The 13,459-nt window shown below is 35.8% G+C and overlaps 1 protein-coding gene across 8 annotated transcripts in view; it reads left to right on the top strand.

The window, feature by feature from the left end:
* CEP350 (centrosomal protein 350) overlaps positions 1 to 13,459 on the top strand; it is a 161,434-nt gene that overhangs the window by 118,400 nt on the left and 29,575 nt on the right. For 6 of the 8 annotated variants that reach the window (XM_005540126.5, XM_074027214.1, XM_005540125.4 and 3 more), the window contains 5 exons: positions 1,712 to 1,834; positions 2,946 to 3,145; positions 6,436 to 6,647; positions 8,713 to 8,857; positions 12,776 to 12,936. In XM_005540126.5, the coding sequence (XP_005540183.3) occupies positions 1,712 to 1,834; positions 2,946 to 3,145; positions 6,436 to 6,647; positions 8,713 to 8,857; positions 12,776 to 12,936 (841 nt within the window). The remainder of the gene's footprint in view (positions 1 to 1,711; positions 1,835 to 2,945; positions 3,146 to 6,435; positions 6,648 to 8,712; positions 8,858 to 12,775; positions 12,937 to 13,459) is intronic. The other 2 variants (XM_005540129.4, XM_074027194.1) reach the window with 1 other exon arrangement.

Genomic DNA, 13,459 nt, shown 5'->3' on the forward strand with positions numbered 1-13,459 from the left:
ATGCTCTTTTATCTCAACTTTATTCAACGTTTAAAGGGCACTCCTTATAGAATGTATTTATATTTAATAAGGAACATGTTTATGGAAAGAAGTTCTAACTTTAAGTTAAACTTTTCTTACACTTTTTTAAACTATTTTATTTTCATTTTCTATTAGTTAGTTATTTCGTTCCTCATTCCTAAACTAGAGCTTTTGAATATGCTTAATCTTTAATAGAGGAAAATTATTGTTCTCTGTATTGGGCTAGAGAAAAAGTTTAAATTGCATATTTTTAAAGTTTATTTCACATTTTCCAATATTATTTTACTTTTTGTACTAGGTCATGCATGCATTTAGCAGTTATACACTTAAGAGGGTGGGTAATATTTGAATGTTATGAATAGATTTTTGAGCCTTTTGCCAAGTGCCTTTGTTTTGCGTAATATTTTGATAATTGACATCAAAATAAGTTTATTGTACGTTCATAAAGAATGGCAAGGAAGATTGTAATGTCTTAACTTGAAATTTAGCAAAAATGTTTTTCTTGAACTTCAATGCAGAAAATCAAGGCAATCCAGGTATGAATGTGTGTGTTTTTGCGTGTGTGTGTAAGTGAAGGGGAAATGAAATACTGAGTTATATGTGATGAAACAGACATTGAAATAGTCTGTTATCAAAAAATACACATAGGCAAGATTATACATAATTTTTAAAATCCAAATGAATCGCTGGATTTATACCTAGATCTTCTCACTTCTATGACATACTATATTACTCCTTGCCCTTCCAAGGCAATAAATGTTGCCCAGATCTACAAGTTATTGTTGTGTGCATGTGAACAGGAGCATGCTCTGTCAAAGAGAATTAACCTTTCCAAAGGTACTACTAGATTTTTAATCCATTCACACACACACAGATCTATTTACTATTACAAAAGAAGAAAATGTGGGGTTTTTTTCCTGCTTTTATAACTATAAAATGGAATGTTCTTCTTACCTTTAACCTTATGCTTGAGCTATCCATATCAGTTTTTTTTTTCTACTGACAGTATTTATTGGGAGTAGCTCACTTTATTAATTATGCATCCTGATATCTTATAGAATGGGTATTGTATTTCAATATTATTAATTAAGTGGGCCTTTGTTAGATATAAAGCAAGATACCTCCAGTAGGTCCTCTTAGCTGTAAGTTTTATATTGTAGAGGTGAACAAGGTATTTTTGTATAAATCAGTTTACTAAATTGTATTATTTTCAAGCTAGATTGTGATGGTAAGGTTAAGTAAGGCAAATGTAGTATTTTAAAATACATGACGAGGTACAGATTAAAAATCACTTGCTCAGGATTACGTATGTGTGTAGAGTTGTTGATATACTAGGTTCATGGCCATAATTGTTGTACTGTCTGTTAAAGCTTAATTGAAAACTAATTTAGTCCCACAATGTACTTCTTATTACTTTACTCACAAATAAGTAAATTTAACTGAAAATATAGATGGTGGTTAAGCAACATTTGAGAAGAAAGGCATGTTTATTCAGAAATCATTGGTAAGATCTATAAAAATACACTTTAAAAAATGTCACACAGAGTGTAATGCCTGCTTTAACTGAGTCGCTTATAATGTTCTTCAGGAAGCATATTAAAATTTCTTCACTCAGCTCTTACACTTTCCCTTTCTCATTCTTTCTGCCTCTTGATCTCTTGGTTTTAAAATCTTCCTCCTTATTTTGTAGACACTGCTCTCCTGTTCACTACTTCTTCTCTGTCTTTACGTCTCATCACTGGGCCTCTCTCAGTGTCTGTTTTCCCAACCTTCATCCCAAATTCCAGCTGTATATCTACAACCAGTTGGTCAGGTAACTTTGCACCTTTTTCAGTGCACTCTTTGATAGAGCATGCTCTGTTCTTTTTGTTTGTTTTGTTTGCTTTTTTTTCTCTCTCTCTCTTTTGTTTTTTTTTAACAGCCTGGAGGCCTCTTGTCAAATGTCCCATAAATTTTACCTTTTGTTTCCACATTAATTTGACATGATGATTGCTCAAGAAGTAGAGTGACAGTTCTTGTGCTTTTTAGTGTTTGTGCGATACATGTATGCATTTTTGTTGGTTAGCTACCACTATAGATATAACACTAGTAATGTGAGCAGCCCACATTTTATTTAGTTGTGGCATCTACATTCGAAGATGGTTTATTAGTAGCCTCTAAACTAAGTAATTTTTCCTAACTCAGTAATTTCTCTTAACCCTTTGGGCCTAAGATATCATTGGCTATTTAAGTTCAGAAATCAGGTTAAATTGAGAATTTGATGCATATCTTTACTTAAGTAAATAAATAGTTAGGTTTATATGCATAAAACATGGACTGTGGTACTCAGTGTTCTCTCCATGAAAAAAAGATTTACCACTTGACATTGCATCTCTTAGGTAATGGAAGAAACAAAACTCACTAGACCTGAAACAAAGCCAGGCAGAACTTTAAAATAAAAGTAAAAAAGGGACATGAACATGTTTTTTGTTTGCTTGCTTGTTTTGGGGCTTTTGGGTTTGTTTTTTATTATTTTTGGTATTTGTTGTTTCGGGTTTTGTGTGTTTTCTGGTCTGAGCCTTCAGAATAAATTCCTTACCTCTTCTGTTATAGAAAAGAATAACCTATAAACAATGAATATATAAATATGAACATTATCAATTATGGTTGTCTAGATATTCTGAAGGTTTTCTTTTCTCAATATACTGCTATTTTTGCTTTGCTAACTTTACAAACCATTATGAGTAAAACATAAATTCCCTCATTTTCTGAATAAGTTGACTCATGAAAGCTTATATTATCTCAAGCCTTTTTCAGAAAGAAGAGTAGTATGAATGTTCTGCTTTTGCACAGCTTGTTGATAAGGTGGTGAGTGATAGAGCTCTCATAGTGATCTCTGCCTATAGATTTGTTCTCTCAAACTGTTCTTCATGGTGTGACCATAGGTTTCTAACAAAGCGGGAGCAAAAATTAATGCAACGGCGACAACATGCAGAGGAGCTCCTAGAGTGGAAGCGACGTTTAGATGCAGAAGAAGCAGAAATTCGTCAAATGGAAAAACAAGCTTTGGCTGCCTGGGACAAAGAATTAATAAAACCCAAAACTCCTAAGAAAGAACTGGAGGACCAGAGAACAGAACAGAAAGGTAATAAATACTAATTCTGTTCACACTACAAACTAAAACCTAACATAATTGAAAGATATATTTCATTACTTTTAAAAATGCAAGGCTGGGCACAGTGGCTCATGCCTGTAATCCGAACACTTTGGAAGGCCAAGGCCAGAGGATCGCTTGAGGCCAGGAGTTCAAGACCAGCCTGGATGACATAGCAGACCCCGATTCTACAAAAAATTAAAAAGTTAGCTGGGTATGGTGGTACATACCTATAGTCCTAGCTACTGAGGCGAGAGGCTTGCTTGAGCCCAAGAGGTCAAGGTTACAGAGAGCTGTGATCACCCCACTGTGCTCCAGACTGTGTGTCAGAGTGAGCTCTGTCTCTAAAAATAAAATAAAATTGTAATTAAAATGCAGATGATTGAGGTGATGCAAATGATGAGAAAGATGATATAACCACAAATGCTGGAGAAATTAGAAAGATTAAAAAAAATTGTGGCCAGGCATGGTGGCTCACGACTGTAATCCTTGCACTTTGGGAGGCTGAGGCAGGTGGATTGCCTGAGCTCAGGAGTTCGAGACCAGCCTGAGCAACACAGTGAAACCCCGTCTCTACTAAAATACAAAAGAAATTAGCTGGGTGTGGTGGCATGCACCTGTAATCCCAGATACTCAGGAGACTGACGCAGGAGAATTGCTTGAACCCAAGAGGTGGAGGTCGCAGTGAGCCGAGATCACACCACTGCACTATAGCCTGGCAACAGCGAGACTCCGTCTCTCAAGAAAAAAAAAAAAATTGTAATAACTTTATTCCAATACAAACTTGAAAACTTAGAAGAAGTGGCTAAATTCTTCTAAAAAATACAACTTACCAAAGCTTACTCAGTAAGATAAGAGAACCCTCCTGATTCTTTCACCAGTAAAGGAATTGTACCCCAGTAACTAGGCATCTTTTTACATAGACCTCATCCATCTTTACCAGTATACTAGATTAAAAAGGGGGGGGGGGTGAAACATGGTATTATAATTCTTTACTTTTCCATAGAATAAAAAAAGAGACATTTCTCAACTCATTTTATGAGGCTAGTATATAAGTTTGATATTATGTCCATAGAAGGACAGTAATAGAAAACGAAAGGCCAATCTTACCTATCCTGAAGTATGTATTAGCACACCAAGTTCAACTATATATGCAAATCCTAATACTTAATGACAGAGTGGGATTAGCACACATTAAACAGTTGATAATGTGGTGAATTACCTTACCCAGATTAAAGGAAAAGAATTGATCATCTCAGTGGATTCAGAAAGGCATTTGATAAAATTTAAAAAGCATTTGTGGGCCAGACTCAGTGACATACGCCTGTAATCCCAACACTTTGGGAGGCTGAGGTGGGTGGATCACTTGAACCCAGGAGTTCGAGACCAGCCTGGGCAACATGGTAAAACCCTGTCTCTACCAAAAATAAAAAAATTAGTTGAGCATGGTGGCACGCACCTGTGGTCCCAGCTACTCGGGAGGCTGAGACACGAAAATCACCTGAGCCCAGGAGGCAGAGGTTACAGTGAGCTAAGATCATACCACTGCACTCCAACCTGGGTGACAGAATGAGACTCTGTCTCAAAAAAAAAAATGACTACATAAAAATAAAAAGTATTTGTGATAAAATAAATAAACCTCAGATGAAAGTAGCCGTAGAAAGGAACTTTCTTTACCCGATAAACGGTGTTAACAAAAACAAAAAACCAAACCTATAATAGATACCATACTTAATAATAAAATACAGAAAGTTCCTTTGGATTTGGAGATAAGACTAGGATGCTTATTTTTAGCTCTGTTCAGCATTGTGTAGAGGTCCTACACAGTACATTTAAGGCTAGAAAAAGAATTAAAAGCTATAAGGAGTGAGAAGAAGCAGAATTCTTGTTACTTACAGTTAATAAAGCTACACACATAGACAATCCAGAATTTACGTGTTAATTATTACAATTAATAAGTGAGCTTAACAAGGTTTCTGGTTATAAAATTCATATACAAAATTCAATTGCATGTCTATAGATCAAAAAATGATTAGAAAAATATTTTTTAAAAAAGATACAAATAGAAACAATATATAATAGAAACAAAAAATATGAAGTACCTAGGAATAAATTTAACAAAAAGTGTACAGGATCTTTATATAGAAAAATTTAGAATTTTATTAGGAGACGTTAAAGAAAACCAAAACAGCCTGGGCACAGTGGCTTGCTTATGCCTGTAATCCCAACACTTTGGGAGGCTGAGGCATGCACATTGCTTAAGCTCAAGAGTTCATGACAAGCCTGGGCAACATGACCAAACACTGCCTCTACAGAAATATTAGCCAGGCATGGTGGCACAGGCCTATAGTCCCAGCTACTTAGGAGGCAGAGGCAGGAGGATTGCTTGTTCCTGGGAGGTCAAGGCTGCAGTGAGCCCTGTTCATGCTACTGCACTCCAGCCTGGGTGACAAAGCAAGACCCTGTCTCAAAAAGTAAAAAAAAAAAAAAAAAAGCCAAAATAAATGGAACATTATTCCATATTCACAGATTCAGTGTCATAAGATACTAATTCTCCTTAAACTGATCTGTAGATTCAAGACTATTTACATCAGAAACTCAGCAAGGTTTCTTCATAGGAAACCTTTGACAAGCTCATTTAAAGATTTATATGAGGCCAGGCATGGCGGTTCACACCTGTAATCCCAGCACTTTGGGAGGCCGAGGTGGATGGATCACCTGAGGTCAGAGTTGGAGTCAAGCCTGGCCACTATGGTGAAACCCCGTCTCTACTAAAAAGACAAAAATTAGCTGGGTGTGGTGACATGTGCCTGTAATCCCAGCTACTTGGGAGGCTGAGGCCGAAGAATCACTTGAACCCAGGAAGCAGAGGTTACAGTGAGCCGAGATCATGCCACTGCACTCCATCCTGGGCAACAAGAACGGAACGCCATCTTAAAAAAAAAAAAAAAAAAAAAAAAAATTACATGAAAGAACAATGACCAAAAAGCAAAGACACTAGTAAAGAAGAACCACAAAATGCTGAAACTTACTTTACCATATATCAAGACTTCTAAGTTGTAGTGATTAAAATAATACATTTGCACAGAGAGAGACAAATAGACTGTGAAACAGATAACCCAGAAATAGATCTGTGCATCTGTGGAAGCTATGACTCTCCTGTTTGTGGGAGGCAAAAATGCAACGAGTAATAATATGCTAAAAACAATGTTTATCAGTATAATTTTCCCATTGACCAAGATTGTATATTTTTTTTTCTTGTTTTCACCCTCTCTTTCTAGAAATAGCAAGTGAAGAGGAATCTCCAGTACCTCTGTACTCTCATCTAAACAGTGAAAGCTCCATTCCAGAAGAATTAGGCAGCCCTGCTGTTGAATATGTACCATCCGAGTCTATTGGACAGCAACAGCCAGGGACTCCAGATCACAGTATACTTACTGAAGAAATGGTTTGTTCACAGGAACTAGAATCTTCTACCTCTCCTAGTAAACATGTAAGTTAATGTGTATTTATATCTTAAAGATTCTCTGGAAAAAAGCTGTCTAAAATGAAAAGAAATAAAGCTTTTCACTTACAAATATATGAATTTTGGCATTAGTGGCGGTTATAAAATCATTTGCTATCAAGTCTGTTAATATTGAGTGAATAGGAACTTCTAAAGTCTTTATGAAAAACAATTTGTGGGAACAACACAAGTTCTTTCTGAAGTTTGTTTTTTCACATAACAAAAACAGTAAGATCTTAAACCACACCAGAGTACTTTTACTGTAACTGAATTAATAACTTCTGTATAACTCATAGAATAAAAGTAATGGTTTAACCACTTAAAGGCAGGTCTGAAATAGTTGTTGATTTTAAATTAAGATAATGGCCATTATTAGACTAAGATTTTCTACATTGTCCTTAATTGTGTACTTTATAGAAAAAAAAAACTAGCTGGTAAAAACTCAAGATAGAAACTTTACTGTTTTTTTAAAATATAGAAAATAATTAGCATAACAATATTAAATATTTAGTATACTGTGGTATACTAAAGTATACACAGACATTGTTAAAGCCTCTTTATGTTTAAAAAAAGATCTGCCCAAATTCAGAATGGAATATTCTTTGTTAGAGTCTTCCATTTTTATTGTGATGGAAAGAATTAATTTTATTTCCCCATTGAAAAGTCAATCAGGTTCATTTATGTTACAGCACCTAGAAGATCTAGAAGAAAAACATTTTTTTTCTGAGATGGAGTTTCGCTCTTGTTGCCCAGGCTGGAGTGCAGTGACACGATCTCTGCTCACTGCAACCTCCACCTCGTGGGTTTAAGCAATTCTCCTGCCTCAGCCTTCTGAGTAGCTGGGATTACAGGCATGCGCCACTATGCCCAGCTAATTTTGTATTTTTAGTAGAGACAGGGTTTCTCCATGTTGGTCAGGCTGGTCTTAAACTCCTGACCTCAGGTGATCCTCCCACCTTGGCTTCCCAAAGTGCTGGGATTACAGGCGTGAGCCACCGTGCCCGGCCAGAAGAACATTTTTTATTCATTGAAGAGCCTATTCAATATTATGTTAAAAAATATTTCAGTGTCCTTGTGCACATACTTGAAATCAGCATTTTTAGGTTATTAAAGGCTTTTAATAATTATGTTAGTGGTCTCTTATTTATTGTATGATAATATTAGACTTATATAGATAATTTACTTGTAGCATTATCTATTATTCTGTAAATTTCTGCCTTCCAGGAATTTACAACCAAACTGTATTTATACAATCTTAAAAGTTTATTAGCTCTTATAAATCAATTACATTCTACCTAGCATCATTATTGATGAGGCTCGGAGTAGCCACGAACTGATTGACTATTAAAAATTAGAGCTTTTTTCACAAGAAAATATATCAAGGAAATCAAAACTAGTATATCTTAAAGTAGTTTTTATAATAAAAGCTAATATTTATTAAGTGTTTATTTACAAAGTTTTTACCAAGTGCCTTACATGGATTATCTCATTTAACCCTTGAAAGAATCCTGTAGATACTGTTCTAATCCCCAACTTAGGAAATTTGCCCAAAGTCACAGGGATAGGAAGTGATAGTAGCTAGGAATCAAATCAGGCATCTCACTTCCACCTGATGTCAGGGTAGAAATTTTGTCTTTTGTTCTCTTGTGGGCAAACGTCTTATGCTCTGTTTTCTTCTTCCCTTCCTCTCTCCTTTCTGTAAAAGTACGTACTGAGTATTTTCAAAATTAAAAGAATTGGGGGAGGGGTAAATATCACTGACATAATAATCACTTCTAATTGATTGTAAAACTTTTTAAAAGCATGCTCTCTTTTATAATTTTTTTCTATGTCTTCAAAAAAAATTGAGGTCTTATCCTTTATATAATTTGTAAACTTTTTTTAAAAATCAGCTTTCCCAGGTTGAATAATTTGTAAACTTTTTTCACTTGGGTCCTAACATTTATCTTAAATTCTTTGTAAATATTATCTTTATATGGCTAGTATCTCAAATTTTAAATAGAATTTTACAATTATATCACAAAATAGTTTGTTTGGTTTTCTGTTTGAACAGTCACTTCCCAAAAGCTGCACATCTGTGTCAAAGCAGGAGTCTAGCAAAGGAAGTCATAGGACTGGAGGACAATGTCACCTGCCTATCAAGTCCCATCAGCACTGTTATAGTTGGTCAGATGAGTCATTATCTATGACACAGTCAGGTAAGACTAATCATGAGGAGTTTTTATCTGTGTTGTATTTGAACAGCCTCTACTCTAAAAGGCTTCAAGGAGTTTGTTGACTTTAGGAAGCATATGTAGACAGACAGTGGTGGGTTTATGTAGGATTGTGAAGAAGATTAATACCATATTGAGTATTGCCATATTGAATATATTGAGTTAGGCACATTCAGTGTATTGCTTTTTTTTGTTGTTTTTTAAGATGGGAGTGTCACTCCGTCACTCAGGCTGGAGTGCAGTGGTGCGATCTTGGCTCACTGCAACCTCCACCTCCCAGGGTCAAGCGATTCTCCTGCCTCAGCCTCCCGAGAAGCTGGGATTACAGGTGCCCATTACCACGCCCAGCTAATTTTTGTATTTTTTTTTTAGTAGAGACGAGGTTTCACCATGTTGGCCAGGCTGGTCTCGAACTTCTGACCTCAGGTGATCTGCCCATCTCAGCTTCCTAAAGTGCTGGGATTACAGGTGTGAGCCACTGTACCTGGCCCAGTGTATTGCTTTTTGAATTCAGTTTTAGTTTTGAGAGTAAACATTTAGTAAAGGAAACATGAAAAATGTTATTCTTTGTTTTTTGTTGTTGTTGTTTTCGTAATTGATTATGTATTGTACCCTTTTGTTTTCCATGTGTCAGACAATTATAAATCATGGAATTTTCCTACACCCATATTTACAGCTCTTCTTTCTACTTTGAGTAACTATATAATATTTCTAAGAGTAGATGTACCGTAATTTATTTAACTGTTTCCCTAGTGATGGCCATTTAGATTTTCTCAAATATTTCACAATTGCAAATAATGCTATAATAAACATCTTTATGTAAATATTTACACATATATGTAGTCATGCATCACTTAACATCCAGGATATGCTCTGAGAAATGTGTCATTAAGCAATTTCATCATTATGTGAACTTCATAGAATGAACTTAGACAAACCTAGATTGTGTAGCCTGACTGCACTCTCAGGCCATATGGTATAGCCTCTTGCTCCTAGAGTGTAATACCTGTACAGTATATTGAATACTATACTGAATACTATACGCAATTGTAACACAATGTTAAGTATTTGTATACCTAAACATAGAAAAGGTGTAGTAAAAATATTATAATCTTGGGACCACTATCATATATTTATAATATATGATATGTAGTCTGCTATGTAGTCTGTCATTGACCAAAACATCATATGTGGTGCATGACTCGTGTGTGTGTGTGTAATACCATATGTCATTTATATGTGTTTATCATATATATGATAAAAATTCTTTTTGTATATTTCAGTGTGGAATAGATTCTTAGGAATAGAATAATTGAGTCAGGCCAGTTGAAGAATGTTGTCTCATATTTCTCTGTGGAAATTTATTAATGTTTTTATATATTTGCTTTTATGTACGTTGGTGAAAAATTGCTTCCAAGAGAATAACTTGTCAGTAGACATAAACTTAAATACTTGGAAACGTGCGTTCTTATCCTGGATCTCTTACTTACTGGTGACTTTCTTCAGGTTTCTTTGCCAATACTGGCTTATCTTTTTCGTTTGTTAGCAATGGAATAATGTTTCAACCATCCTTGCATGAGTTATGCACCAAGGATTAATAATAACGTTTGTAAGATACTGTTTTATTGGTGACGCTTATTTAAGTAAGAATAAATGGTTTTAGAAAAGTAGTTCTGAGGTTTCTAGGCCGGGCGCGGTGGCTCAAGCCTGTAATCCCAGCACTTTGGGAGGCCGAGACAGGCGGATCACGAGGTCAGGAGATCGAAATCATCCTGGCTAACCCGGTGAAACCCCGTCTCTACTAAAAAATACGAAAAACTAGCCGGGCGAGGTGGCGGGCGCCTGTAGTCCCAGCTACTCGGGAGGCTGAGGCAGGAGAATGGCGTAAACCCAGGAGGCAAAGCTTGCAGTGAGCCGAGATCGCGCCACTGCACTCCAGGCTGGGTGACACGCGAGTGAGACTCCGTCTCAAAAAAAAAAAAAAAAAAAAAAGTAGCTCTGAGGTTTCTAAAGAACAGATTCACTACCTATTCAAGATGACATTATTTATATTCAGTATTTGTAGAAGTGGCAGATATTAATGTAGTAAAGTTTTAATACCTTTACTTAAATGATGGAGAGTTTTATCAACCAAGCTAATATAATCAGTGTGTGTCAAATAATCAGAAACTCATTTTTTACAAACAAGTTATTCTAGCAGGTTATTTTGTTTTGAGACAGTCTCTAGCCCTGTCGCCCAAGCTGGAATGCAGTGGCATGATCTCAGCTTACTTCAACCTCTGCCTCCTAGGCTTAAATGATCCTCCTGCCTCAGCCGCCTGAGTAGCTGGGACTACAGGTGCATGCTGCCACACCCGGCTAATTTTTGTATTTTTGGTAGAGATGGAGTTTTGCCATGCTGCCTAGGGTAGTCTTGAACTCCTGACCTCATTAGTCTGCCCACCTTGGCCTCCCAAACTGCTGGGATTATAGGCGTGAGCCAGTGCGCCCGGCCTGTGTTTGGTTTCTTTAGTACTTAAAAACATAAACATTTTCCAAGGTCTTTCATCTAAAAACCCCAAGTTTTTCATTGCCTGCTATTAAATCTTCAACCATAGATGGTAAATATATTTTTTTATTAGAAAATCACTGCTGGTATATACAATTTTTAAAAATATTAATTTAAAATAGTTATTTTGGGGGCAAAATTGAAACTAAGCCTGTGAGAGTGTAGTGGTCTACAAAATCTTATCAAAATAATAATTTTGGAAGTACATAAGTAAATAATTGAGCCTTGCCTATGCTAAGGGCTCAGTATGATGCCACCACTAATATAAAACAAGCCTAACTTTCCTAGTATGCCTTAACTCAGTGTCATAGAAGTGACAGGAACTCACATTTTATTATTTCTTATTCAGATATTTAGACCGACCACACTATTAAAAAGACATTTGTAATCTTTTTGCACTTAAATAACTTCTATAACTAGCTCTTATGCAGTTTAACCTGAAGTAACTGATAGAATCCTGGTCTTTGACGTAATGTTAAGTCTGAGTCTTAAGATTTGTGTATGATATTATTTCTATTGTAAGACTATTAAATGTCTCACTCAACATTAGTGTATGAAAATGACACCATTGTGTGATTGAGGGAGGTGTGAGGAACAGTAATTCCTATGCTATGTAATTTCCATGTGTAGTGAAATAAGCAGTGTCTTTAAATGATACCTGTTTGTTTTCATAGCATGTGTATGACACATTATAATGAAATATCCTTTTCATGATGTTGCTATGAGTAGACGTCTTGTATATGTGAACTGTTGGAGAGGAAAGATTTAACTAGCTTCCTTTCATTTATTTTAAATATTTTGAGAGCTTTCAAAGAAAGATTACAGCAGAGTCTATTTCTTTATAATTTCTCTCTTTTTAATGTGATATTAAGCCATCAGCTAATGAATCACAAGCAATTTGAAGTGGTAAAACTCTAGTTTGATTTTAATATGACTTAAAAACTATTAAATTATGTATTAATAACCAAGGCAAGAGACAGTTAAATATGATTATCTTGTCACCAGAAGTAATTTCTTGCAGAATATCCAAATTTCATCAGTCTAAAAATTTCTCAACTTCCAGCTGCATGTCTTACCAAGACAGCGTATCTCAAGATTTATTTATAATTTCAAGTAGTACAATTAGAAAGTGAAAATAAATAGGAGGAACCAAGCCAAAAATAAAGTGTGTGTGGCAAGGGGGGAAATTATAGGGATGCATTTTAGTAATACATTTTTTTCAGAAGCTCATATTTTAATTATTAGATTGGCTTTATTTAAATGGAATATTACATTACAGCTTTTTATTAGTAGTTACTGAGTTAACATTATGCTTAAGTCAAAATTATAAATAAAAGATTTTGTATCTCTTTCAGAAACTACATCTGACCAGAGTGACATTGAAGGTAGGATCAGAGCTCTGAAGGATGAATTGCGGAAAAGAAAATCAGTTGTGAACCAGTTGAAGAAGGAACAGAAAAAAAGGCAAAAGGAAAGACTGAAAGCCCAAGAAGCCAGTCTGATCAAGCAGTTAGAGGTTAGACATAGGAAGAAAGGGGTTTAATGTCAAGGCTAATGTGTATGTGACGTCTAAAATGTTTTTAATGTTGTTAATAAAGTAATGGATTAGGATTCTTCATTATTAGTGTGGTGCCACATTTTATTCTCTTAAAAAAAAATCTGAGGGTGTCTAAGGACATTCTTGCTTAAAACATTAAATTTTATTTGTTTTTTATTTTTATTTTTTTTGAGACAGAGTCTCACTCTGTCGCCCAGGCTGGAGTTCAGTGGAGTGATCAGTGGAGCAATTTGTGCTCACTGCAAGCTCCGCCCCCTGGGTTCACACCATTCTTCTGCCTCAGCCTCCTGAGTAGCTGGGACTACAGGCGCCTGCCACCATGCCCGGCTAATTTTTTGTATATTTAGTATACAATACATAGAAACGGGGTTTCGCCATGTTAGCCAGGATGGTCTCGATCTCCTGACCTCGTGATCCACCCACCTCGGCCTCCCAAAGTGCTGGATTACAGGCATGAGCCACCGCGCCCGGCCTAAACATT

Source organism: Macaca fascicularis, chromosome 1, assembly GCF_037993035.2.
Source record: "Macaca fascicularis isolate 582-1 chromosome 1, T2T-MFA8v1.1".
Taxonomy (NCBI): Eukaryota; Metazoa; Chordata; class Mammalia; order Primates; family Cercopithecidae; genus Macaca; species Macaca fascicularis.